The following is a 27343-nucleotide window of genomic DNA, read 5'->3' as shown; positions in this document are numbered from 1 at the left end:
TGACAGGCAACGTCTGCAACATTGTGGCCTCACTGGTTGTCCCCTTTTTGGTTGGGGGAGGACGCTGCAGGGTCGCGGGGGTGTTGGGCATCCAGCCACCATAATCGTACTGCAGTAAGGGTTTACAATATGCGGCTTTTTATACCTGCTTAGACCAGGAGGAATGCAGGGAATTTACCTGGCCGCTGTTTACAGCTGCATGCTGGCACGAGCTAGTAAACATCACCATGGTTGCGAATTTGATCAGCTCTGGCACAGTGGTGAAACTCTGAGGGATACCTGAGAAGAATGTGAGGAAAAAGGCATCATTATGAGATGTTTGTGCTGGTAAGTAACATGTGTGGCACTATGATAAAAGTTAATACAAGTCAAAATGGCAATTTTACTCGGTGAAAGGAAGCACTGGACTTTGGAGCATTATTTTGATTTCAAACTGTGATGAAATGTCATAGAAGTCTCAGGGATTTGTATGCTAGTCACAGGTAAGAATAATACAACCGTTTGTTTTCATCGTGTTGCATTACGGAAATATAAAAAATGCCCGGATGTTTGGAATTGTCCATTGGGGAACTTAAACACGATGTCCTTGCGAAAAGGTGCTGAAGAATAAAAATACATATGTTGCACGGCCCATCTAAGATCACCTGATTGTGGCTGGGAAAGGAATCCATGTTCAAAAATGTCTCCAATCCAAGTCTGCAGTTCTGAGTCTCGCTGGACCTCGCTGTCACTTTTGTAGTAGTACTGTATAACTCCCTGCACAAATCTTTTGAGAGACATCTTGTATCATTACACAACCACTCTTCTGAATATGTATTTTAGTTCAAGATAATGTAATTTTGGGTGAAATGGTGCAAAAATAATTCCTAAACTATATCAGCACATTTAGATCCTCAAATTTTGATCAGTTCTTCCTGGGCCCATCCGCCACCCCTCTACAAGTTAACCTATGTAGAGAATGGTATTGTATTATTTTTTCTTGTGCAAAAAACAAAACAGAACGTATTCTACTTGAACTTATCCTACTTGAACATGATGCTCCAAATTTGGAGCCCATCATCCCTGTAGTAGAAGTTAGGCACATCCAGCATGTCTCGATCATCGATATTGTCTGGGATGCAAAGGGACCTGTAGGTGATTGAGGACTGTGATCTCGTCAATATCTTTAGCAGAGGATCTCCCCCAGAAGCAAAAAACTGAGGAATAGTAAAATACATAGTGTAAAACAGAGAAACATATATGCCATGCAGAAAGCAAAGATTGATTTTTACCAGGGTGAAGATTCCTTTGGGTCCTATGAGCTGCTCCCGAGCTAATTCATTGATCTGCAGAGTGTATCGTGTGTGGGGTATGAGGAGCTAAAGGGACAGAAGAAAAAGACTATGAAACGAAATCTTGAGACAATAGATGTCTCGATCAAAAATAGCACTTGGTTGAAACCAAAGTGGGAAACTTCCTATTACCTTGTACAAGGGATGCACCATGGGCAGGTTGCGCAACAGTGACACTGTGAAAGCCTCCGCCAGCAGGTGTGTGCGCAGCAAGTGCGCATTGAGCTGGTGCTCGGTGAAATCTGCACTTCTCACAAAAATCTTAGCTGTCAGCCAGTCATATGACGAGTCAGTTGGGAGAAAGATTGGGTTGTCGTCAGCTGGAGTCTGCTTCAGCTGTGGGAGGAGCGGGAGGCATCAATACGATTGAACATTTGACTGACATGTTTTTTTAGTTTTTGTTTTTTTTTTACTGCAAATGCTGCAGTGATCCGTCCGCAGTTCTTACGCTCCATCGTTCCTTGGGATAGACCCAAAAACTTCACTAGACTTTGTTGCTGCTTTTGGAAGGTGCTCCACCACAGCTTTCGAGGTGCTGATTATTTTCCCGCCTATGAGCTGCCTCAGGAGACATTTTGATAAAGCCATTACCTGTATAAATATATCGTTCGCATTAAGCAGTCACCCTCTGCACCATAGCTGTAATTCTTGAAAAAGGACTACAGCCAATGTAATGTAAAATCCAACCCCAAAGAGTTGAAGCTGTCAAACATGGTGAGCCAGAGTATGTCTGGTACTGTGGAATTTCTGTCACTTACAATCTCAGGCTGATGCGACATTCACTGTACGTTAAAAATGGTGACACCCTAATGTACTGTGCATTAGCGTAAATCCATCACCTGAATGGCAATAGGCATCAGCTTGTCATCGGGTCTTTTGTGAAGCAGGACGAGGGGCGCCATCAGGTACTGTTGAATCCCTTGGACGATGTTTGCCTGGATCCCGTCCAGGTTCTTGTAGTCACACAAGTATATGTTGCCTTGCTGTTTCAGGGAAAACGTATCTGGATGTTTAAATTGTAGTGTAATGCTGAACTGTTTAGTTGTGCCATTGACACATTTATTCACATCTTCCATCAAATGTGATACCTGCAACTCAGTGGAAAGGTTTGAGCCATCGGGAATGGAAACCATGCTATCAGTCACAGGGAAGTTGTTGGGCAGAGTTTTGCAACGTCGGATCAAGGTGGGATTGACTCCATTTAGATACTGGTAGGCAAAGAGCCAGTCCTCTTTCCAGTGTTCCTGCACATAATCTGACAAAAAAAAATATTTAAAAAATAATAATAATTTTGTCAAAACACAAGAATGCTCAAGAATTGTCCCTACGCTACTCTTAGATGTCGATTTTTATTTTTTTTATTTTTTTTTATTTTACAATGGAAAGGGAGGGAACTTGTTATAATATTTTTTACTGCTAACGATATCAGCAGAATTTGAAAACTAAGCTATTTTTGAGCACTCAGCCGACATGTTGACAAGGAGACAATTTTGTGATTGGAACCAGCACGGAACGTCTGTTTGTGGCTTCAGCCGAACAATATTGTGCTTTTTTTTTAGGACGGAAGAACCATGAAGCCTCAGTACCTGATAAGGGCGTGTCTTTGTTATGGAACACGTCATTGATATCGTCAAGATTTTTCCAGTTTTCCTGGTTCTCAGTCAGCCCTTTTAGCTGAAGCTCAGCCACCCTGGAAAAAAAAGCCAGGCAGCTTTTCATAACAAATATCAATGTCGAGTAAAAGACAGTGGAACCTCAAAAGACAAACAACCCTGAGGATACATTTTAATGAAAAAAAAATACAAATAAAATAATTATATATACCCTGTAGCCGCTGTAAATGCAAACTCTGTAACCTTGGTGAAGGAGAACTGGACCTCATCTGGAAGGGTCATAGGACCATCTGCCTTAATGGAGAAGGTTATACCTGGCTGATACAAATCCCAACTGGTGGGTGGTGTAAAGGTTAATGTTGCCTTATACAGTATGACTTAAATGTAACAATGTTGGAAATATTCACAGTGAATACTCACGCATAGTCTACACTTCGCTGACTCAGCTCCTCCTCCCTTGCGTATTGACCAAGAGGATTACTTTCATCAAAGATCCTTAGAGCTGGTAAAAAACAAACAATTTACATGAAGATTATTTGCTTTTTTTATTATTATTTTTTTGTTTGTATTTTTATTTGGGAGCAAACACAGCAAATCAACATTTCAACCATTAGAACATGTCATCTTCCCGTATTTGCAGTTTTTTTTTAATACAAAATGGCAGACAAGCACACAGATCAACCCACCTTTGCCCTCTCTGTAGAGGTGCGTCTCGCTGTCACAGATCCAGCAGTAGACAGGAAAGGTGTAAATGTCGTTCTCAGGTGATTTGATTTCCACCTTGTCAGGGAACCAAGCGTCGCCGGGCAAAATGAAGAATTGTCGTTTGTCTAGTTCTATCAGAAGTAGCCGTCCAAGGGATTTTGGGCAGGAAACAGTACATTTAGTTACCTATAAAATGACAGGAAATATTGTATCTTGAATCATGTTGAAAATTTTAGGTGTACCGTTGTGTTCTAGTGCCACTGTTCTGTTATGTTAATTTCAAAGGAGCATAAACTGAAGATGACATTACGCTCGATCAATCATGGCTCAGTTTGCTGCGTCACATGACCAAACTCAGAAAACAGGTAAGACGAGATTGGTTGTTGCCAGTTTCCTGATCACCTGTGATGTCATTTTCAGTCAACAGCAAGTGGCAAAATGTGTTTATTAAAGGTATTAAATGTACATGAAAAATAATGAAGTCATCAAATTAATTCTAGACAAAATATTAACTTTTTTTTTTTTTTTTTACTTCTTCTACTTCTAACTTCTAATGCTGCTTAAAATGGCTAGAGGAGTCACATCACTTCAACACAAATCACCTGGGCAGCTACACATGATTGCAAACTAAAAACAAAAATGTAATAAAACAATTCATCGCAATCAAATAAAATAAAATTATATGCCACACATAAAAAAAAATGTAAATGGCCAAAATTATTATCCTGACTAAAATTAGACAAATATGGTTTCTATTTCTACTTGACTAAAAATAAATGAGATGAGGTTGAGTAAACTAAAAGGCGCAATCGAAATTAGACTAAAACTGAGACCAAATTTAACAAATGGTTGATCAAATTAACACTACCACCAAATACTACATCTCCTATAAATAATAAACAGGTCCAGATTCAGTGGAAGAGGATACATCAACTTTGTGTAACTGCAGCGGCAATCAGATGCAGTTTTCAGTATGACCGGTCAACACGAGACCTAGATCTTGTTGTGTGTGTGGTGCTTTGGTAGATGTGTCTAGATCTGGCCTCTATCAGGGTACAGAAACCCTAAGTCTGTGCAAACATCATGATATATGTCCCTTAATGCGGCCAAAGCAGCTCGGGGTTGCCCAATTTGCACTGATGTCCTTATTAAATCAGTCAAAAGTGCTCTTGCCAGTTCCAATGAAGGTGTAACATGAGCCGTGACCGGCGGCGGATGCAACAGTTTGCAAGCAATGACAGCAGACATTTTGTAAGACACCTTAGAACTGTTCTAATTTATGAAAAATGCATCACATGGCTCTATTAAAGACAGGCTGGTAAAACAAAAACAAGTAACATAGTGCTTAAAGAAAGAATCCAAATTTGAAAAAGGTTTCAGAAGGTTATTGCATCATACCCAGAGGTGCATTACTTTACCTAACCTGATTGAAGTATGAACAAAACATGGGAGGGACAATTTCACCTCCCAAAATGAACCACAATAACATACAAGCATAGCACAGTACCTCAACCTAAACTAAGCATGCACTCTTTATTAAATACAATTCATGCATGAAAAGAGCATAATGCATTAATTAAAATGATATGGGAAAAAAAAAATACATTTATTTAAGTATGCTATACGGTCTATTTTGTTTTGTTTTTTTACTTCACTCCTATCATATTGAATTAGTACTTTTATTGTAATGAATACACAAAAGGATCATTCAATGGCATTTGCTGTTTAACTCCCAGGACCAGAAAAAAGTTGCTTCAACGTAATGATTTATTTTTCCCACACGTACCGCTCCTCTGAAGATGACCAAAGACCTCAGCCACGTGCGGTCACTCTCGCCTTCTGTGCCCACCAGCTTAATGTGCACAGGGTTCACGGTGGTGGCATGAACTCGATCGCCAGTGTAAATGGTCACCTCATAATCCACCATTGTTATTCCGGAATGATAAAATATCCTAATAGAGGTAACACTGTTCTTTTGCCAACCAGATGGAGTCTGCCACAACAGCTTTTTATGTACCTGTATTGTATATGCTAATTTGTGGGAGGTACCTGCAGCAGGTTTGTGTTAGGAATGTAAGACATGTATGAGCAATGGCTGATTCAAGGTTGCAACTGCAGATTTCGCCCTGTCACAAGTGAAGTCAGATTAACATGCACATATTGTAAGATGTAGAATAATCGTACCTGCCTGTCAAGTTGATTGCTTTTATCTTGTTTTGGAATGTTTCGTTAAATTGACTTTTATCTTAGGTTTGCGTTTTATTTGTAAAGGGAAGTGCTTTCCAACTTTTTGCGCATCGGTTTGATAACGCCATATCAAAGGTTAATACAGAACGGTTTCTGTTCAGATTTGATTCTTCAATTTAGGAAACAATTTCAAACAAAAACTAAGAATGTAACGTCTCATCATGCTAAGCTAAAAAGGGTTAATTGTATCAAAACACGCTGACCTGGAGTGTTGCTAAAATTTTAGTGGCTCGACACGGGTTCAAACTTTGGATATTTGTGCAACTTTTGATGTGTACTGTATGCTGACTTTAATTTTCAGTGGTTGTACTAAACCAGTAGCAACACGCACAGCATTATAGGACTGGGTCCAATATTATTATTTTTTATCAACGCTATCAAAAAATACCCTGAATATTTGTGCGGTCTTTCTCAAAACAGCTCGAGTCAGATAAGAGGGGTAAAAAGGTAAAGTCATGAGTTTGATGGGCATCAGCTTGTTGATCCTTCCAGCCAGGATTCAAATCTGTGAGAGGTTCACAGAGACAAGGTGTGTCGCCATCATTGTCGTGTGGCTTTCCGCCAAAAGACTATTAGGTTACGCAACATCAACATCATTAATATGAAACCCTAGCCCTAGTATGAAACCCTAATTTTAAACCCTAGCCCTAGTTTAAAACCCTAATTTTGAACCCGAGCACTACTTCAAAACTCTTATTTGAAACCCTACCCTAGTTTGTAACCTTAATATGAAACCCTAGCATTAGTATAAAACAGTTATTTTAAACCCTAGCCCTAGTTTAAAACCCTCATTTTGAACCCGAGCACTACTTCAAAACTCTTATTTGAAACCCTACCCTAGTTTGTAACCTTAATATGAAACCCTAGCCCTAGTTTTAAACCCTAATTTGAAACACTAGCCCTAGTTTGAAATCCTAATATGAAACCCTAGCAAGAGTTTAAAACCCTTATTTGAAACCCTATCCTAGTTTGTAACCTTAATATGAAACCCTAGCCCTAGTTTGAAACTCTAATTTGAGACCCTAGCCCTTGTTTGAAACCCCTATTTGAAACCCTAGCAAGAGTTTAAAACCCTTATTTGAAACCCTATCCTAGTTTGTAACCTTAATATGAAACCCTAGCCCTAGTTTGAAACTCTAATTTGAGACCCTAGCCCTTGTTTGAAACCCCTATTTGAAACACTAGCCCTAGTTTGAAATCCTAATATGAAACCCTAGCTCTTGTTTGAAACCCTAGCACTAGTTTGTAACCCTAATATGAAACCCTAGCACTAGTTTAAACCCCTTATTTAAAACCCTAGCCCTAGTTTAAAACCCTAATTTGGAACCCTAACCCTAGTTTGAAACCCTAATTTGGAACCCTAACCCTAGTTTGAAACCCTAATATGAAACCCTAGCCCTAGTTTGAAACCCAAATTTGAGACCCTAGCCCTTGTTTGAAACCCTAATTTGGAACCCTAACCCAAGTTTGAAACCCTAGTTTGAAACCCTAATTTGAAACCCTAACACTAGTTTAAAAACCCTTATTTGAAATCCTAGCCCTAGTTTAAAAACTTAATTTTAAATGCTAGCCCTAGTTTAAAACCCTAATTTTGAACCCTAACCCTAGTTTGAAACCCTAATTTGAAACCCTAGCACTAGTTTGAAACCCTAATTTGAAACGTTAGCCCTAGTTTTAAACCCTAATATAAAACCCTAGCACTAGTTTAAACCCCTTATTTGAAACCCTAGCCCTAGTTTGAAATCCTAATATGAAACCCTAGCCCTTGTTTGAAACCCTAATTTGGAACCCTAACCCTAGTTTGTAACCCTAATTTGAAACCCTAGCCCTAGTTTAAAACCCTAAGTTTAAATGCTAGCCCTAGTTTAAAACCCTCATTTGAAATGCTAGCCTTAGTTTAAAACCCTAATTTTGAACCCTAGCACTAGTTTGTAACCCTAATATATGAAACCCTAGCACTAGTTTGAAACCCTAATTTGAAACGTTAGCCCTAGTTTTAAACCCTAATATGAAACCCTAGCAAAAGTTTAAAACCCTTATTTGAAACCCTAGCCCTAGTTTGAAATCCTAATATGAAACCCTAGCCCTTGTTTGAAACTCTAATTCCCCGAACAGTCACGTTGATGACGGGCAACGTCTGCAACATTGTGGCCTCACTGGTTGTCCCCTTTTTGGTTGGGGGAGGACGCTGCAGGGTCGCAGGGGTGTTGGGCATCCAGCCACCATAATCGTACTGCGGTAAGGGTTTACAATATGCGTCTTTTTATACCTGCTTAGACCAGGAGGAATGCAGGGAATTTACCTGGCCGCTGTTTACAGCTGCATGCTGGCACGAGCTAGTAAACATCACCATGGTTGCGAATTTGATCAGCTCTGGCACAGTGGTGAAACTCTGAGGGATACCTGGGAAAAAATAATTTAAAAAAAGGCATCACTGCGAGATGTTGGAGCTGGCAAGTAACGTGTGGCACTATGATAAAAGTTAATACAAGAAATAGTTGTACAATCCACCCCCAACCGCTCACACACAATTACATTTTTGTTTATAGGTCATTTAATACTGAGAACTACAGTATACATATTTTGATCAGTGTGCAATATAAAGTTTCGCCAGCAGAGGGTGCTTAAATCCTTGCATATCAGAGTGGAGGACAATGACGACGTCAAAGAATACAAGTCAGTTCACAATGGCGTAAGACAAGCTGCGTACCGAGAAACCTTTGACACTAGGTAAATAGATTGTAAATAATATTTAATTGATAGACAGAGGTGGAAAGTGATTCAGGAGTGTCACAAATGTTGAGCTTTATAGTGAGTGATTCATTGGGATAGGACATGTAATCTGACGTGATGGACAATTCAGCACAATAGCAGACAAGCACACAGATCAACCCACCTTTGCCCTCTCTGAAGCGGTGCGTCTCGCTGTCACCGATCCAGCAGTAGACAGGAAAGGTGTAGATGTCGTTCTCAGGTGATTTGATTTCCACCTTGTCAGGGAACCAAGCATCGCAGGGCAAAATGAAGAATTGTCATTTGTCTAGTTCTATCAGAAGTAGCTGTCCAAGGGATTTTGGGCAGGAAACAGTATATTTAGTTACCTATAAAATGACAGGAAATATTGTATCTTGAATTATGTTGAAAATGTGTGTTGTGGGGTGGGGTGGTGGCTTGTTTGGGGGGTGGTGCAGGTGGTTGAGTGGTGGGTCCTGGGGGTGGCGGGGTGTCTGGGGGTTTGGGGTCCAGGGGGCTGGGTTGTTGTGGATGGCAGGTGTGAGTGGGGGGTCGAGAAGGGAGCAGTGGGTAGGGTAGGGTGCCGCATTTGTCTGCTGTGCCATGTTTAGCTGCGTTGGGCTTGGGGCGTCGGCCGTGTCGGAGGGGCGCTCCGGACTCCTGGGTTGGTCCTCCGGCCAGTGGCCACTGTGAGGCACGGGGCGTTGTGCCCTGGTGCTACAGTGGCCTGGGAGGACCCTGGGGGGGCTGTGCTTGCCTTGTCTGGCCAAGGTCGATGGCTCCCCTCTTTGGTGGAGGTTCTCATGCATGCCAGATCCACCACAACCGAATCTACTAAAACTCAAAAATAATTTGCTTCTCCCAATGGTCGCTGAATCAGTGGAGTTTGGCGTTTGTGGATCTCACTGTGCTTCATCTATCCTTCCTTTCTTCCTTTAGTCCTTCCTCTGGTCTCTTGATGTCTCCCTAATCCTGTTGGAATTCAGATGTATCTGGGGTTGGTGAAAGATTCTGGATTTGTAACTCTGTGGGTGGAAGGTGATGGCTGATTGGTGTTAGATTTCACTTCGCTTCATCTTTCCTTTCTTTGATCCTTCCTCCGGTCTCCTGACAACTTCACGACTCTGGTGGAACTCTGAAGTATCCGGTTAAGGTGAAGGGTTTCAGGTGAAGTGCGCGCACACACACACGTGCACACGCACACGCACACGCACGCACACACACACACACACACACACACACACACACACACACACACACACACACACACACACACACAGAAAAAAAGAGCGATGGTGATGATATGTTGACTCGGGAAGGCTGCCAAATGAATAATAATAAGCTCTCATAAAAAAAAAAGGCCTAGATCTTGTTGTGTGTGGTGTTCTGGTAGAACAGTTTAGATCTGGCCTCTATCAGGGTACAGAAACCCTAAGAATTATCTATGCCCCTAATGCTGCCAAAGCAGCAGGACAACCAGAATTTGGAAAATGTTCAGAAGGGTGTTGCATCATTCCCAGAGGTGTGTTACCTTACCTCACCCAAATGAAGGGAGGCATAATTTCACCTCCCAAAATGAACGACAATAACATACAAGCAGAGCAATGCCTCAACCAAAACTAAGCATGCACTGTTTATTAAATACAAATCATGCATGAAAAGAACATAATGCATTCATTAAAATGTGATTTTTATTTTTATTTTATTTTAGTATTCTATATGTTCTATAGAGTTTTTTTTTTTTTTTACATAGTAAATTTTTTTACATAGTAAATTCTTTGCTGTTAGTGTTTCGTGTTCAGAGGTTTCGGAAATTGTTAAATAAAATAATTTGCTTTCTTCAAATATTGTTTAAATATCATATAAACAAATGCAGATTCTAGTTTCAATATTTTTGAGGGCCGTCTACCCTTTTAAATTAATCAGAATGCACACAATTTTGCTTTATAAATATCAGATGGAAAGTCCCCTTATTATTGACAAATAATAAATACCAGGCAGTCTAAAAGAAGACCAAAGAGGAGGTTTATGGATGTAGGGATGTAGTTAAAAAGGACATGAAGGTAGTTGGTGTGAGAGCAGAGGATGGGTTAGATGGAGGCAACTGATTCACTTTATATATATATATATATATATATATATATATATATATATATATATATATATATATATATATATATATATATATATATATATATATATATAGCGTTTTGTATGAATTGCCGTTTGTGTGATAAAAGTGCCGTGAGTAGCGTGCTAATTAGCATTAGCGACTCGGACTGGAGTAGATCATGACAATTCTTTGCACATCTATAAATTGAAGCAGAAATCATTGTCAATCAAATCATTTTGCATCAAAAAAATTTCTGAATGGACAATCGATTCTGAATTGAATCGCAGACTCACAAATCAAAATCGAATCGTGAGACAGTCAAAGATTCCCACCCCTAGCAGACAGTTACCACCCCTTATGGTTATTAAATAAATAAACTGTTTTCAAGGACTTGGAAGGATTTGTGATGACACACATGCTCAAGATATGGACAAAGATTTAAAAGTACAGGATACAAAGAAACCATTTTTCTACAGTATAGAATACTAGAGGGCCAAGAGTCAAAATAGAAATGATTTATTAATTCTAAAATTAAAAAAATTAAGAAAGCACAAATCAAAAATATTTTCTAACACCTTAGACCTCTGAGGCTAATCAAATTAAATGTATAATTAAACAAAATTACTTAGTGAGACCCAGACTCTGAGACTCCCAGAGACCCCACAATCAGCCCCATAAGGTTCCCACTAGGTAACAAACTGGTCAAGCATTGTTTTTGTACAAGAATGGGCAACTTTAGATGTGGCAACTGCGCACACCTGTCATAAAAAACACTTGCTTTTTTTTTATGAATGCATAATATAATCTACATTCATTAATCAATTGCAACACCAGCTATGTGGCATACAGACTCGAATGCCCTTAGTCCTATATTGCAGACTTAAATCCAGACTTGCCCAGCACAAACAAGCCCGAATGACTGGTAACCCTCTCTACCCTATGGAACTGCATTATAAACATTCAATTCCCTTTTGATTGTGACTTTCCAATGTTTAGATGGCCACACTGTTCTCTACGTTGTTCGGATCCAGGTAAGTGTAAGGGATCTCCAGACTCTTGTTTCTGTTGTTGATCGTGATCGACAACTTGTCGAGCTCGACTTTGAAGTCCTTTTGCAGCTTGCGGGGGATCTCCTCGGTGAAATGGTCCTCTGGGTAGTGTCCGAGGGGGACCTGGTGACACAAAGAATACACGTCATTATATAAAGGTTCAATTACCAAATAATTATGTTTTGATTTGAGACACTTGAGCTGACCAACTATGTACTTTAAGGCAGATACTTGAGGTTGCGTGTGAGTTTTGCCAATCAGTTATCATGTACTGTGTGGACTATGCGACCATGTTGTGGGTGTTGGGACCGGTTTCATGAGTCATTCCTTCCATTCCTTGGAGTAGAAGAAGCCATTTAAAAGCAGTATGAATCTTAAAATAAGTCCTGAAAAACACGGGGACCTGAAATAACGTAGCCATTAGCACGTCCACCTTGTATCTCTGAGGTTCAAATCAAAGCTCCGTTCCCTCAGGGTCTGTATGGATTTTTTTTCCGGACACTCCAGCTTTTCTCCCACAATTTGAAAACATGCGTTGATGACTAAATTGTGCTTAGGTTTGGATGTGAATGTGAAACACTGTTTTCCAATATCCTGTCCTGCGAGTAACTGGCAACCAGTCAAGGGTGTACCTTGTCTCTCGCATAGTCAGCTGGAAGAGGCTCCAGCTCACTGAGAAGTAGAATGAGGAGTGCCATGGAAAATGGATGGATGGGTATTTATTTTGTCATATCAACTTTGGTCTACTTACAAAGTCAGAGGACTGCCTGCTGAGCAGCCAGACTGTAGCCATTCCCTGAACAGTCACGTTGATGACAGGCAACGTCTGCAACATTGTGGCCTCACTGGTTGTCCCCTTTTTGGTTGGGGGAGGACGCTGCAGGGTCGCGGGGGTGTTGGGCATCCAGCCACCATAATCGTACTGCAGTAAGGGTTTACAATATGCGGCTTTTTATACCTGCTTAGACCAGGAGGAATGCAGGGAATTTACCTGGCCGCTGTTTACAGCTGCATGCTGGCACGAGCTAGTAAACATCACCATGGTTGCGAATTTGATCAGCTCTGGCACAGTGGTGAAACTCTGAGGGATACCTGAGAAGAATGTGAGGAAAAAGGCATCATTATGAGATGTTTGTGCTGGTAAGTAACATGTGTGGCACTATGATAAAAGTTAATACAAGTCAAAATGGCAATTTTACTCGGTGAAAGGAAGCACTGGACTTTGGAGCATTATTTTGATTTCAAACTGTGATGAAATGTCATAGAAGTCTCAGGGATTTGTATGCTAGTCACAGGTAAGAATAATACAACCGTTTGTTTTCATCGTGTTGCATTACGGAAATATAAAAAATGCCCGGATGTTTGGAATTGTCCATTGGGGAACTTAAACACGATGTCCTTGCGAAAAGGTGCTGAAGAATAAAAATACATATGTTGCACGGCCCATCTAAGATCACCTGATTGTGGCTGGGAAAGGAATCCATGTTCAAAAATGTCTCCAATCCAAGTCTGCAGTTCTGAGTCTCGCTGGACCTCGCTGTCACTTTTGTAGTAGTACTGTATAACTCCCTGCACAAATCTTTTGAGAGACATCTTGTATCATTACACAACCACTCCTCTGAATATGTATTTTAGTTCAAGATGATGTAATTTTGGGTGAAATGGTGCAAAAATAATTCCTAAACTATATCAGCACATTTAGATCCTCAAATTTTGATCAGTTCTTCCTGGGCCCATCCGCCACCCCTCTACAAGTTAACCTATGTAGAGAATGGTATTGTATTATTTTTTCTTGTGCAAAAAACAAAACAGAACGTATTCTACTTGAACTTATCGTACTTGAACATGATGCTCCAAATTTGGAGCCCATCATCCCTGTAGTAGAAGTTAGGCACATCCAGCATGTCTCGATCAGCGATATCGTCTGGGATGCAAAGGGACCTGTAGGTGATTGAGGACTGTGATCTTGTCAATATCTTTAGCAGAAGATCTGCCCCAGAAGCAGAAAACTGAGGAATAGTAAAATACATAGTGTAAAACAGAGAAACATATATGCCATGCTGAAAGCAAAGATTGATTTTTACCAGGGTGAAGACTCCTTTGGGTCCTATGAGCTGCTCCCGAGCTAATTCATTGATCTGCAGAGTGTATCGTGTGTGGGGTATGAGGAGCTAAAGGGACAGAAGAAAAAGACTATGAAACGAAATCTTGAGACAATAGATGTCTCGATCAAAAATAGCACTTGGTTGAAACCAAAGTGGGAAACTTCCTATTACCTTGTACAAGGGATGCACCATGGGCAGGTTGCGCAACAGTGACACTGTGAAAGCCTCCGCCAGCAGGTGTGTGCGCAGCAAGTGCGCATTGAGCTGGTGCTCGGTGAAATCTGCACTTCTCACAAAAATCTTAGCTGTCAGCCAGTCATATGACGAGTCAGTTGGGAGAAAGATTGGGTTGTCGTCAGCTGGAGTCTGCTTCAGCTGTGGGAGGAGCGGGAGGCATCAATACGATTGAACATTTGACTGACATGTTTTTTTAGTTGTTTTTTTTTTTACTGCAAATGCTGCAGTGATCCGTCCGCAGTTCTCACGCTCCATCGTTCCTTGGGATAGACCAAAAAACTTCACTAGACTTTGTTGCTGCTTTTGGAAGGTGCTCCACTACAGCTGTCGAGGTGCTGATTATTTTCCCGCCTATGAGCTGCCTCAGGAGACATTTTGATAAAGCCACCCTCTGCACCGTAGCTGTAATTCTTGAAAAAGGACTACAGCCAATGTAATGTAAAATCCAACCCCAAAGAGTTGAAGCTGTCAAACATGGTGAGCCAGAGTATGTCTGGTACTGTGGAATTTCTGTCACTTACAATCTCAGGCTGATGCGACATTCACTGTACGTTAAAAATGGTGACACCCTAATGTACTGTGCATTAGCGTAAATCCATCACCTGAATGGCAATAGGCATCAGCTTGTCATCGGGTCTTTTGTGAAGCAGGACGAGGGGCGCCATCAGGTACTGTTGAATCCCTTGGATGATGTTTGCCTGGATCCCGTCCAGGTTCTTGTAGTCACACAAGTATATGTTGCCTTGCTGTTTCAGGGAAAACGTATCTGGATGTTTAAATTGTAGTGTAATGCTGAACTGTTTAGTTGTGCCATTGACACATTTATTCACATCTTCCATCAAACGTGATACCTGCAACTCAGTGGAAAGGTTTGAGCCATCGGGAATGGAAACCATGCTATCAGTCACAGGGAAGTTGTTGGGCAGAGTTTTGCAACGTCGGATCAAGGTGGGATTGACTCCATTTAGATACTGGTAGGCAAAGAGCCAGTCCTCTTTCCAGTGTTCCTGCACATAATCTGACAAAAAATTTATTTAAAAAAATAATAATAATTTTGTCAAAACACAAGAATGCTCAAGAATTGTCCTTACGCTACTCTTAGATGTCGATTTTTTTTATTTTTTATTTTTTTATTTTACAATGGAAAGGGTGTAAATGTAAAAATATTTTTTACTGCTAACGATATCACAAAACTAAGCTATTTTTGAGCACTCGGCCGACATGTTGACAAGGAGACAATTTTGTGATTGGAACCAGCACGGAACGTCTGTTTGTGGCTTCAGCCGAACAATATTGTGCTTTTTTTTCAGGACGGAAGAACCATGGAGCCTCAGTACCTGATAAGGGCGTGTCTTTGTTATGGAACACGTCATTGATATCGTCAAGATTTTGCCAGTTTTCCTGGTTCTCAGTCAGCCCTTTTAGCTGAAGCTCAGCCACCCTGGAAAAAAAAGCCAGGCAGCTTTTCATAACAAATATCAATGTCGAGTAAAAGACAGTGGAACCTCAAAAGACAAACAACCCTGAGGATACATTTTAATGAAAAAAAAATACAAATAAAATAATTATATATACCCTGTAGCCCCTGTAAATGCAAACTCTGTAGCCTTGGTGAAGGAGAACTGGACCTCATCTGGAAGGGTCATAGGACCATCTGCCTTAATGGAGAAGGTTATACCTGGCTGATACAAATCCCAACTGGTGGGTGGTGTAAAGGTTAATGTTGCCTTATACCGTATGTCTTAAATGTAACAATATTGGAAATATTCACAGTGAATACTCACGCATAGTCTACACTTCGCTGACTCAGCTCCTCCTCCCTTGCGTATTGACCAAGAGGATTACTTTCATCAAAGATCCTTAGAGCTGGTAAAAAACAAACAATTTACATGAAGATTATTTGCTTTTTTTATTATTATTTTTTTGTTTGTATTTTTATTTGGGAGCAAACACAGCAAATCAACATTTCAACCATTAGAACATGTCATCTTCCCGTATTTGCAGTTTTTTTTAATACAAAATGGCAGACAAGCACACAGATCAACCCACCTTTGCCCTCTCTGTAGCGGTGCGTCTCGCTGTCACTGATCCAGCAGTAGACAGGAAAGGTGTAGATGTCGTTCTCAGGTGATTTGATTTCCACCTTGTCAGGGAACCAAGCGTCGCCGGGCAAAATGAAGAATTGTCGTTTGTCTAGTTCTATCAGAAGTAGCCGTCCAAGGGATTTTGGGCAGGAAACAGTACATTTAGTTACCTATAAAATGACAGGAAATATTGTATCTTGAATCATGTTGAACATTTTAGGTGTACCGTTGTGTTCTAGTGCCACTGTTCTGTCATTTCAAAGGAGCATAAACTGAAGATGACATTACGCTCGATCAATCATGGCTCAGTTTGCTGCGTCACATGACCAAACTCAGAAAACAGGTAAAACGAGATTGGTTGTTGCCAGTTTCCTGATCACCTGTGATGTCATTTTCAGTCAACAGCAAGTGGCAAAATGTGTTTTTTAAAGGTATTAAATGTACATGAAAAATAATGAAGTCATCAAATTAATTCTAGACAAAATATTAACTTTTTTTTTTTTTTTACTTCTTCTACTTCTAACTTCTAATGCTGCTTAAAATGGCTAGAGGAGTCACATCACTTCAACACAAATCACCTGGGCAGCTACACATGATTGCAAACTAAAAACAAAAATGTAATAAAACAATTCATCGCAATCAAATAAAATAAAATTATATGCCACACATAAAAAAAAATGTAAATGGCCAAAATTATTATCCTGACTAAAATTAGACAAATATGGTTTATATTTCTACTTGACTAAAAATAAATGAGATGAGGTTGAGTAAACTAAAAGGCGCAATCGAAATTAGACTAAAACTGAGACCAAATTTAACAAATGGTTGATCAAATTAACACTACCACCAAATACTACATCTCCTATAAATAATAAACAGGTCCAGATTCAGTGGAAGAGGATACATCAACTTTGTGTAACTGCAGTGGCAATCAGATGCAGTTTTCAGTATGACCGGTCAACACGAGACCTAGATCTTGTTGTGTGTGTGGTGCTTTGGTAGATGTGTCTAGATCTGGCCTCTATCAGGGTACAGAAACCCTAAGTCTGTGCAAACATCATGATATATGTCCCTTAATGCGGCCAAAGCAGCTCGGGGTTGCCCAATTTGCACTGATGTCCTTATTAAATCAGTCAAAAGTGCTCTTGCCAGTTCCAATGAAGGTGTAACATGAGCCGTGACCGGCGGCGGATGCAACAGTTTGCAAGCAATGACAGCAGACATTTTGTAAGACACCTTAGAACTGTTCTAATTTATGAAAAATGCATCACATGGCTCTATTAAAGACAGGCTGGTAAAACAAAAACAAGTAACATAGTGCTTAAAGAAAGAATCCAAATTTGAAAAAGGTTTCAGAAGGTTATTGCATCATACCCAGAGGTGCATTACTTTACCTAACCTGATTGAAGTATGAACAAAACATGGGAGGGACAATTTCACCTCCCAAAATGAACCACAATAACATACAAGCATAGCACAGTACCTCAACCAAAACTAAGCATGCACTCTTTATTAAATACAATTCATGCATGAAAAGAGCATAATGCATTAATTAAAATGATATGGGAAAAAAAATACATTTATTTAAGTATGCTATACGGTCTATTTTTTTTTTTTTTTTACTTCACTCCTATCATATTGAATTAGTACTTTTATTGTAATGAATACACAAAAGGATCATTCAATGGCATTTGCTGTTTAACTCCCAGGACCAGAAAAAAGTTGCTTCAACGTAATGATTTATTTTTCCCACACGTACCGCTCCTCTGAAGATGACCAAAGACCTCAGCCACGTGCGGTCACTCTCGCCTTCTGTGCCCACCAGCTTAATGTGCACAGGGTTCACGGTGGTGGCATGAACTCGATCGCCAGTGTAAATGGTCACCTCATAATCCACCATTGTTATTCCGGAATGATAAAATATCCTAATAGAGGTAACACTGTTCTTTTGCCAACCAGATGGAGTCTGCCACAACAGCTTTTTATGTACCTGTATTGTATATGCTAATTTGTGGGAGGTACCTGCAGCAGGTTTGTGTTAGGAATGTAAGACATGTATGAGCAATGGCTGATTCAAGGTTGCAACTGCAGATTTCGCCCTGTCACAAGTGAAGTCAGATTAACATGCACATATTGTAAGATGTAGAATAATCGTACCTGCCTGTCAAGTTGATTGCTTTTATCTTGTTTTGGAATGTTTCGTTAAATTGACTTTTATCTTAGGTTTGCGTTTTATTTGTAAAGGGAAGTGCTTTCCAACTTTTTGCGCATCGGTTTGATAACGTCATATCAAAGGTTAATACAGAACGGTTTCTGTTCAGATTTGATTCTTCAATTTAGGAAACAATTTCAAACAAAAACTAAGAATGTAACGTCTCATCATGCTAAGCTAAAAAGGGTTAATTGTATCAAAACACGCTGACCTGGAGTGTTGCTAAAATTTTAGTGGCTCGACACGGGTTCAAACTTTGGATATTTGTGCAACTTTTGATGTGTACTGTATGCTGACTTTAATTTTCAGTGGTTGTACTAAACCAGTAGCAACACGCACAGCATTATAGGACTGGGTCCAATATTATTATTTTTTATCAACGCTATCAAAAAATACCCTGAATATTTGTGCGGTCTTTCTCAAAACAGCTCGAGTCAGATAAGAGGGGTAAAGGTAAAGTCATGAGTTTGATGGGCATCAGCTTGTTGATCCTTCCAGCCAGGATTCAAATCTGTGAGAGGTTCACAGAGACAAGGTGTGTCGCCATCATTGTCGTGTGGCTTTCCGCCAAAAGACTATTAGGTTACGCAACATCAACATCATTAATATGAAACCCTAGCCCTAGTATGAAACCCTAATTTTAAACCCTAGCCCTAGTTTAAAACCCTAATTTTGAACCAGAGCACTACTTAAAAACTCTTATTTGAAACCCTACCCTAGTTTGTAACCTTAATATGAAACCCTAGCATTAGTATAAAACAGTTATTTTAAACCCTAGCCCTAGTTTAAAACCCTCATTTTGAACCCGAGCACTACTTCAAAACTCTTATTTGAAACCCTACCCTAGTTTGTAACCCTAATATGAAATGTTAGAGTAGACAATATTAAGTATTGTACTCTTTGCGTGTTCAATTAACTGAATGGTGAGATCCTGGTGAAGAAGTCCCTTTGCAAAGGTATCAAAAGCTTTTGATTGACAACAATTGAACTCTCAAGCGGTTTGTTCAGAATTGTGTGCTCGACTCCCCGTAGCATCATCCTTTATTCAGAAAAGTGGGAGACTAGAAGTCTCCACCCATCAGCCCACAATACACCTGGTTACAACTGAATGAATACAAGAGAATCTGTTCCCATGGGTATAAATCAGATTAGAAAAAATACAATAACAATAAGCCTGACTCCCTTCCGACACAGCAGAGACCGGCCCTCCCATTAGATAACGAATGAATAGACAAACCCGTTGCTCTTTCTCATGAAAGTAACACAGATAAGAATATATTTATATTCATTGAGCCATACTGAGTTAACATAATTATACCTACATCTACACAGCTATAACTAAATACAAAATGGTTAAAATATAAAGTAAAACAGTAAAAATGTATACAAAGTTAACAGAAACCCTAGCACTAGTTTAAACCCCTTATTTGAAACCCTAGCCCTAGTTTGAAATCCTAATTTGAAAACCTAGCCCTAGTTTAAAACCCTAATTTGGAACCCTAACCCTAGTTTGAATATATATATATATATATATATATATATATATATATATATATATATATATATATATATATATATATATATATATATATATATATATATATATATAGATAGATAGATAGATAGATAGATAGATAGATACTCAACAAAAACTTACACTTACTTTGACTGAAGAATGAACTTCAAATAGTGTCAAGCAAAAACTAATTGTTAAATAGTAAGATTTCTAAATTCTTGTGATATTCAAGCTTTTATTTGCAACACACAAATACATACAACAAGACTTCACATGCTTTTCACGTTTTTGCTAGCTTGGCCTGCAACCAGCCTTACGGGACAAATTGTGATTAACCTTAGAGGTTCCCTGTGTTACTTTATTTAAAAATATGTTGAATATTACTATTCATGAACATTCAAAACACAAACATTTGCGAATCATGACATCCTCCTCCTTGATTGTGATTTTCCAATGTTTAGATGGCCACACTGTTCTCAACCTTCTTTGGGTCCAGATAAGTGTAAGGGACTTCCAGATTTTTGTTTCTGTTGTTGATCGCAATCGACAACATGTCAAGCTCAGCTTTAAAATCCATTTGCAACTGGCGGGGAGTCTCTTCAGTGTAATAGGCGTCGGGGTAGTGGCCGAGGGGGACCTGTTGACACAAATAATATACATGAATATATAATAGTTCTCTCATCAACAAATTATCTTTTGATTTTAGTCACTTGACCAGCTCTATGCTGTCAGACAGATAATGGAGTATTTTCGCAACCAGTCCCTATGTGCTCCTTCGGCTTGACCTTAGGCAGGCATGTGACTGTGTCCCTTGCAGTGTTATGAGGGGTTTCTTCAGGGTTTTGGGGCCTGCTATCATGGACCGTTCAATCCCTTTACAACTGGAGTAGGAGCTTTGTTTGCATTTCGGGTAAGTCAAAATTCTGCTTGGTGGAATCCTCCACCGGTTCTGATCATTATCTTTGTAGAATAAAGAATCTAATGCAATAGAATGTCCAGGCCAAACCTGTCTGTATTACAGTTTTTTAGTTTTTCAAATCTTGGTTTTGGCCTTCCATGTTCTCCTTGCAGGAGATCTTTCCTTTCTGTGGGTCTTGCTCTCAAGTGAGGGAATGTCGGACAGACGATCAGTTTAATGCACTTGCAGACTGTCGTGTGGAGACATCATTTTCTGGTAGATTGATGTTCCTACCCTCATTTACGGTCACTAGCTTTTGTTTGTGGCTGAAGTGACAAGACAATCACAAATATCACAAATATAACACAATACAATACATTTTCTTCATAGGGAGGCTGGGATCACCCTTAAAACTCTTAGGACTCTGACTTTCTGCAGCCGCACACCAGGGCAGCCATACACCAGGGCAGAGCTACGACACACTGAACTAGCTAACTTGGAACTAAAGGAAAGGGGGATCTGAGCTTTGCTCCTTAGTCTGGTAACCCCATGACCCAGACCTGGATTAACGTAACAACAAGGGTCTGCTTTTTCCCACTAATTTTTTGTCATGTCAACTTTAGTGTACTTACAAAGTCTGAGGACTGCCTGCTGAGCAGCCAGACTGTGGCCATTCCCTGAGCGGTCACGTTGATCGGGGGCAACGTCTCTAGCATTGTTGCCTCACTTGTTGTCCCCTTTTTAGTCGGTAGAGCGCGCTGCAGGGTGGCGGGGGTGTTGGGCATCCAGCCACCATAGTCATACTGTAATGATGGTTTGCAATAAGACCAGAAGTAATACGAAGGATGTTTCTATTGTTTATCACAGGGGTTCACCTGTCCGCTGTTTACGGCTGCATGTTGGCACGAGCTGGTGAACATCACCATGGTGGCAAACTTGGTCAGTTCAGGCACAGTGTTGAAACTCTGAGGGATTCCTGGCAACAAAAAAAAGAACATGAGAGAACTGCATCACTCTGAGAACCTTGAGCTGCTGATGAATAAAATGTGCACTCATGTAGCATCATTCTCTGTAAATATCACCTGTTTGTGGTTGGGAAAGGAATCCGTGTTCAAAAATGTCCCGAATCCAAGTTTGCAGTTCTGAGTCTCGTAGGACCTCGTCATCACTTTTGTAGTAGTGCTGTATCACTCCCTGCACAAATCTTTTGAGGGGCAACTTGTATCATGACACATCGATTCTGCTAAATATGTTCACTGATACTTACAGACTATAATTTAAGAGAACCATACACTCTCTCTCTCTGTCGCTCTCTCTCTGTCTCTCTGTGCCTTCCTCCTTTTCTACTCTCTAACCCAAACGGCAGAGGCAGATGGCTGCCCCAGTCTTTGGTCAAAGTTTCTTCTCAAGAGAATTCAGAGTTTTTCCTTTTTTTTTTCTTTTTTTTTTTCCTTCTTTTTATTTATTTATTTTTTTTAGAAAATAATTCAGAGTTTTTCTTTTGCCTCTGTCGCCTAGTGCATGCTCATGTAAGTTTCATTTGGTGCTGCGTTAGTCTTTTAATAAGTGAGCGGTGTGGTCTTTGACCTGTAACAGTTACAAGACTACTTCCTCGTTCATAAAATGAGTAGTAACATTATGATTATTGGGTTGGACAGTCCTGTTAGTGTCATAGTTACTTCAGAGGAGAAACTAAATTACGATAAATGCAAATTCAACCAGATCCTTGAGAAAATTCAGTTTGACCTAAGTGTCACCTGACTATAAAGATTTGTAGAGATTGGTGTTAACAATAATTTCTCATGCAAAAAGTCATACTTGAACATGGTGCTCCACAGTTGGAGTCCATCATCTCTGTAGTAGAAGTTAGGCACGTCCTGCATGTCGCGATCAGCGATATCGTCGGGGATGCAAAGGGACCTGTAGGTGATCAATGACAGCGATCTGGCCAAGATTTTCGTCAAAGCCTCTCCACCAGAAGCTGTAAACTGAGGAATAGTACAACGTATGAAGTAAGCAGAGTATCTTAAATGTCAAATTAAAAACTAAGGTTGACCGTTACGTTAGTGAAGACTCCAGTGGGTCCTATGAGCTGGTCCCGAGCTAATTCATTTATCTGCAGAGTGTATCGAGTGTGGGGTATGAGGAGCTAAAGGGATAGAAGGAAGGATCATGAAACAAAATCTTGAGACAACATATGTTTTGATGAATAAAATCACTTGGTTGAAACCAGATTGGAGATGTTCCTGTTACCTTGTACAAGGGATGCACCATGGGCAAGTTGCGCAGCAGTGAAACCGCAAAAACTTCAGCCAACAGGTGAGTGTGCAGCAAGTGGGCGTTGATTTGGTGTTCTGAGAAATCGGCACTTCTCACAAAAATCTTAGCCGTCAGCCAGTCATATGGACAGTCAGTTGGGAGAAAGATGGGGTTGTCCTCATCCGGAGTCTGCTTCAGCTGTGGTAGGGGGAGCAAATATATTCAAATTAAGGATGGACCTTTGAAGGATGGTATGTTGGATTTTGTTACTGCAGATGCTACACTGATCTGCACTGAGACTTTTCCAACAGAAAACCATGGCATCAGATTGAAGTGTTGATTTGAAACCCAGCTGTGAACCGGCGCAGCAGACATTGAAGGTCACATTTTGATAAAGCCATCATAAGCCGTCATTTGCAAAAAGCAGAGAAGAGATCTTCAGGCAGCCAAGCCAGAAACCGTCTTGACTTTGGGGACCACGGCTTCAGTCTACTAATCTAAAAGTACTGTCCCTGACCTACACACATTGTTGAAAAATTGTGAGACCCACTTTGGGCATGCTTCAACCATCTTGCCGCAACATCGCCGATCAGCAGCTTTGGCAATGGAAACACAGAATTAAATGCAGTCTATTCAAACTCTATATACCCCACCTTCTAATAGACCTTTGAGGTGAATAATCAACGGTTGAGAAACTCTGACAAACATTCCCAGAACACGGACATGAAATGCTTGGACCTGTTAGATCTGTTCAACAGGTAGTGCTCAGTGGACAGCTAACGCCCTCTCTTTGCTTGCAGGTTTATGGGACATTGACAGTTAAAAATATTTTACTTGTACATTGGATTAAGCTAATGTCACCTGAATGGCAATTGGCATCAGCTTGTCGTCGGGTCTTTTGTGAAGCAAGACAAGGGGCGCCGTCAAGTACTGCTGCATCCCTTGTATGGTGTTTGCTGGCATTCCGTCCAGGTTCTTGTAGTCACATAGGTAAATGTTGCCTTGCTGTTTGGGGACGAACAAATCTGAATTTTTATATTGTAGATACTACATACTGTACTGTATAGTGCAATGCAGAGTTTATGTGCTGTTGAAAAAATGGTTCTATAGGCTATATTTATTTTTCGGAAAACGAGAATGTGAACCGAACCTTCAACTCATTGGAAAGGTTTGAGCCACCGGGAATGAAGACCATGTCATCAGTCACAGGGAAGTTCTCGGGCAGAGTTTTGCAGCGTTGAATCAAGGTGGGATTGACTCCATTTAGAAACTGGTATGCAAATAACCAGTCCTCCTTCCAGTGTTCCTGGACATAATCTGACAAAACACATAAACCTTTACAGCACATTGGTCAAAAATAATAATACAGAAACTAATAATTGAAATACTCCTGTTACTACTTTGCTGGTGTTAATGCATTTTTTATGTTCTTTTTTTTTATCCTGACTCCTATAAACACTTGACAAATAACACTTAAGCACTTGGTGAGGATGGAAACGCCATTTGGCCTCAGTACCTGATAAGGGTGTGTCTTTGTTAAGGAACACATCATTGATATTGTCAAGATTTTTCCAATTTTCCTGGTTGTCAACCAGCCCTTTCAGCTGAAGCTCCGCCAACCTGGGATACAAAGCAGGCAACTTTTTTGCAACAAACAGTAGCTATGTTAAGTGAAAGAAAGTAGTATCAGCATTGAAAGCACTGGTCCCATTATACTGTAAGATTTGGAGGGCTCTTACCCTGTAGCCGCTGTGAATGCAAACTCTGTAGTTTTGGTGAAGGAGAACTGGACCTCATCTGGCAGGGTCGAAGGACCATCTGCCTTAATTGTGTAGGGCACACCTGGGGCATAAAAATCCCAGCTATTGGGAGGTTTAAAGATTGTTATCTCACACAGAATGTTTTCCATATTTAAAAAAAAAAACAAATACAGTATTGAAAATAAATAATACTGTACATAAATAAGAAAATGCAGTACATATACACAGTGAAGACACTCACTCATAGTCAGCACTTCGCTGGCTCAGCTCCTGCTGCCTCGCGTACTGACCAAGAGGGTTGCTTTCATCAAAGATCCTCAGAGCTTTTAGAGCAAAATCACAAACATTGCATGAGTATCATTTGTAGCTATCAAGTATTCAATAGCAGACAAGCACACATATAACAACCCACCTTTGCCCTCTCTGTAGCGATGAGTCTCCCTGTCACTGATCCAGCAGTACACTGGAAAGGTATAGATGTCATCCTCGGGTGATTTGATTTCTACCTTGTCAGGGAACCAAGCGTCATTGGGTAAAAGGATGAATGTTCGTTTGTCTAGTTCTATCAGAACCAGCTGTCCAAGGGAATTTGGGCAGGAAACAGTATAAGTTGACACCTGGAAAATTGACGGGAAGGGTTGTCTCTTGAAATAATTTATGCACAATTACAAATAATTTTCGGGACAATTGTGTCATTTTGTGTTTTTCCTTTCAGTCAGTGCAGAACTGTCTGGGTACACAAACCCAAGCCCTTGCACAAGCATGGTGAACCTAGATTGCCGTTCTGCCAAAGTAACTGTTGTGGTACAAAGATCCAGCTGTGTCATTGCAAGAGCTGGGACAAGAGGGAAGAGAGTTCTGACCAAAGAGCCAGTGGAGATCAATTCTAAGATAACTCACTCTATCCGGCCTCCAATGTACCGCCAGACCATGTCCATATCGCATGGCCAGTCGTGGACCACATCTGTACATCTACGTAACCTCAAAAATAGTTTGAAATTTGGACACCAAACCGTGACCTTATATGGTAATTGATAAGATGTGTTCAGTATTTCGACTTCTCAAGCCATCTCGTGAAAAGATATATATATAGCAACCTCCTGCTAAAAAGCAGGATCTATATATAAATATTTGAATATTTGACAAGTCGCAGCAACAACTGCTGCTGATTTGCCAATTGAAAGTTGAAATACTAAGTTAGCTACTGTGAAAAAAGAACAAAGATTTCAAAAACAATATGAATGTTTCAAGAAATAAATAATGCGATCTGTTTTTTTTACTTTCATTTTGGTGACCAATGCTATAGCTAAATTGCACACATTATGTTTATGTTACATTGTTTTGTATAAATTATGTCTTGGAAAAATTGTTTGCTAAAAAGTAAACTCCCAACAGATTTTTTTTTTTCAAGAACCTTGATTTTTTCTTTCAGAATCAATATTGTCTATTGGGTATTGTATTTTAAGTAATTACAGCATTTTATTTTTATTATTTTATTATTATTTCATTCATTCATTCATTTTTAAGTGAGTACGTCCCAAAAGGAAGTTTTAATTCTAGCTGACACACTGATTGCAACGTAACTTCTAAATAATTCCAACTGACAATAAATTAATTTTGTATTTGAAATCATGCATTTCATGTTTTAATATGGCTCTTGTGGAGACCTTGGTTTGCAATCAATCTTCTTTTGGCACTTTCAGTACAACTCCAACTAGCACACGAAATAGTGATATACTTACTGATCCTCTGAAGATGACCATAGACTTGAGCCATGTGCGGTCACTCTCGCCATCAGTGCCCACCAGCTTGATGTGCACGCTGTTCAAGGTGGTGGCTTGAACTCGGTCGCCTGTGTAGACGGTCACTTCATAGTCCACCATTGTTATTACAGGATGATGAGAAATCCTAATACGGGCAATGGGCTTCTTCTTTGAACTAAAGACGAGTCACAACAGCTTCTCATATACTGTGAATGGGGGAGTGGGAGGTACCTGTGACAGGTTTTCATTAGGAATGTTAGACGTGTAGAAGCAATGACCAGTGCAAGGTGGCGACAGTTTATTTCTCAAGCCCTAAGCACTTCCACATTGAAGTCTCATATAAATGAACATACTGTACAGTGAGGCATTCAAGAATCTGATTAATCTGGTGTGACAGGTTAATGGTGTTATTCCTTTTTGCGCAACTGTTTAAGTATATCCCCCTCCAAAATCTACACTACATGTGATTTGTCTACAAATTGTGGCTCAATCTATTGAAGATGGCCTGCTTTTTTTGATGATACAATGTTAATGTAGGACTGAGTCCAATATTTTCTTTAATCGATGCAATCAAAAAATACCCGGAATATAAATGTGGTCATTCCCAATTAGATCAACAGCTCAGATGAGATCAGAGGGGAAGGTAAAAGAGTTTTATAAGCATCAGGTTGTTGAACCATTCAGCCAGGATTCAAACATGTTCAAGGTTCTCCTGTAT

The 27343-nt window shown here is 40.0% G+C and overlaps 3 protein-coding genes across 4 annotated transcripts in view; all 3 read right to left on the bottom strand.

Annotated features, from left to right (window-relative positions):
- Nucleotides 1-5644, bottom strand: part of LOC147169410 (arachidonate 12-lipoxygenase, 12R-type-like) — a 7005-nt gene extending 1361 nt beyond the window's left edge. The window contains exons 1-13 of one of the 2 annotated variants that reach the window (XM_086083649.1): nucleotides 5436-5644; nucleotides 3631-3835; nucleotides 3365-3446; nucleotides 3156-3278; nucleotides 2918-3021; nucleotides 2420-2586; nucleotides 2171-2314; nucleotides 1464-1667; nucleotides 1272-1358; nucleotides 1027-1196; nucleotides 645-766; nucleotides 179-279; nucleotides 1-109 (exon numbers count right to left, since the gene is read on the bottom strand). The exon at nucleotides 1-109 is cut by the window's left edge and continues 62 nt beyond it. In XM_086083649.1, the coding sequence (XP_085939775.1) occupies nucleotides 1-109; nucleotides 179-279; nucleotides 645-766; nucleotides 1027-1196; nucleotides 1272-1358; nucleotides 1464-1667; nucleotides 2171-2314; nucleotides 2420-2586; nucleotides 2918-3021; nucleotides 3156-3278; nucleotides 3365-3446; nucleotides 3631-3835; nucleotides 5436-5576 (1759 nt within the window). In that variant the 5' untranslated portion in view covers nucleotides 5577-5644. The remainder of the gene's footprint in view (nucleotides 110-178; nucleotides 280-644; nucleotides 767-1026; nucleotides 1197-1271; nucleotides 1359-1463; nucleotides 1668-2170; nucleotides 2315-2419; nucleotides 2587-2917; nucleotides 3022-3155; nucleotides 3279-3364; nucleotides 3447-3630; nucleotides 3836-5435) is intronic. The other variant, XM_086083650.1, reaches the window with a different exon arrangement.
- Nucleotides 5645-11242: 5598 nt separating this feature from the next.
- Nucleotides 11243-18187, bottom strand: LOC147169409 (arachidonate 12-lipoxygenase, 12R-type-like). Its single transcript, XM_086083625.1, has 14 exons — nucleotides 17977-18187; nucleotides 16183-16387; nucleotides 15918-15999; nucleotides 15709-15831; nucleotides 15471-15574; nucleotides 14985-15151; nucleotides 14736-14879; nucleotides 14068-14271; nucleotides 13876-13962; nucleotides 13631-13800; nucleotides 13249-13370; nucleotides 12783-12883; nucleotides 12543-12713; nucleotides 11243-11914 (listed from the first exon to the last, which is right to left on the bottom strand). The coding sequence occupies exons 1-14, from the start codon at nucleotides 18115-18117 to the stop codon at nucleotides 11735-11737; spliced, it is 2001 nt and encodes a 666-aa protein (XP_085939751.1). The 5' UTR covers nucleotides 18118-18187; the 3' UTR covers nucleotides 11243-11734.
- Nucleotides 18188-20184: 1997 nt separating this feature from the next.
- LOC147169408 (arachidonate 12-lipoxygenase, 12R-type-like) lies at nucleotides 20185-26847 on the bottom strand. Its single transcript, XM_086082595.1, has 14 exons — nucleotides 26605-26847; nucleotides 25275-25479; nucleotides 25104-25185; nucleotides 24842-24964; nucleotides 24619-24722; nucleotides 24253-24419; nucleotides 23964-24107; nucleotides 23097-23300; nucleotides 22906-22992; nucleotides 22662-22831; nucleotides 21926-22047; nucleotides 21719-21819; nucleotides 21476-21646; nucleotides 20185-20582 (listed from the first exon to the last, which is right to left on the bottom strand). The coding sequence occupies exons 1-14, from the start codon at nucleotides 26743-26745 to the stop codon at nucleotides 20403-20405; spliced, it is 2001 nt and encodes a 666-aa protein (XP_085938721.1). The 5' UTR covers nucleotides 26746-26847; the 3' UTR covers nucleotides 20185-20402.
- Between the last annotated feature and the right edge of the window lie 496 nt (nucleotides 26848-27343).

Source organism: Leptonotus elevatus, chromosome 8 (genome assembly GCF_054856555.1).
Source record: "Leptonotus elevatus isolate MCC_2025b chromosome 8, RoL_Lele_1.0, whole genome shotgun sequence".
NCBI classification, from domain to species: domain Eukaryota; kingdom Metazoa; phylum Chordata; class Actinopteri; order Syngnathiformes; family Syngnathidae; genus Leptonotus; species Leptonotus elevatus.
Note: the sequence above shows the minus strand (reverse complement) of the source record. Positions and strands in the feature narration are given on the sequence as shown.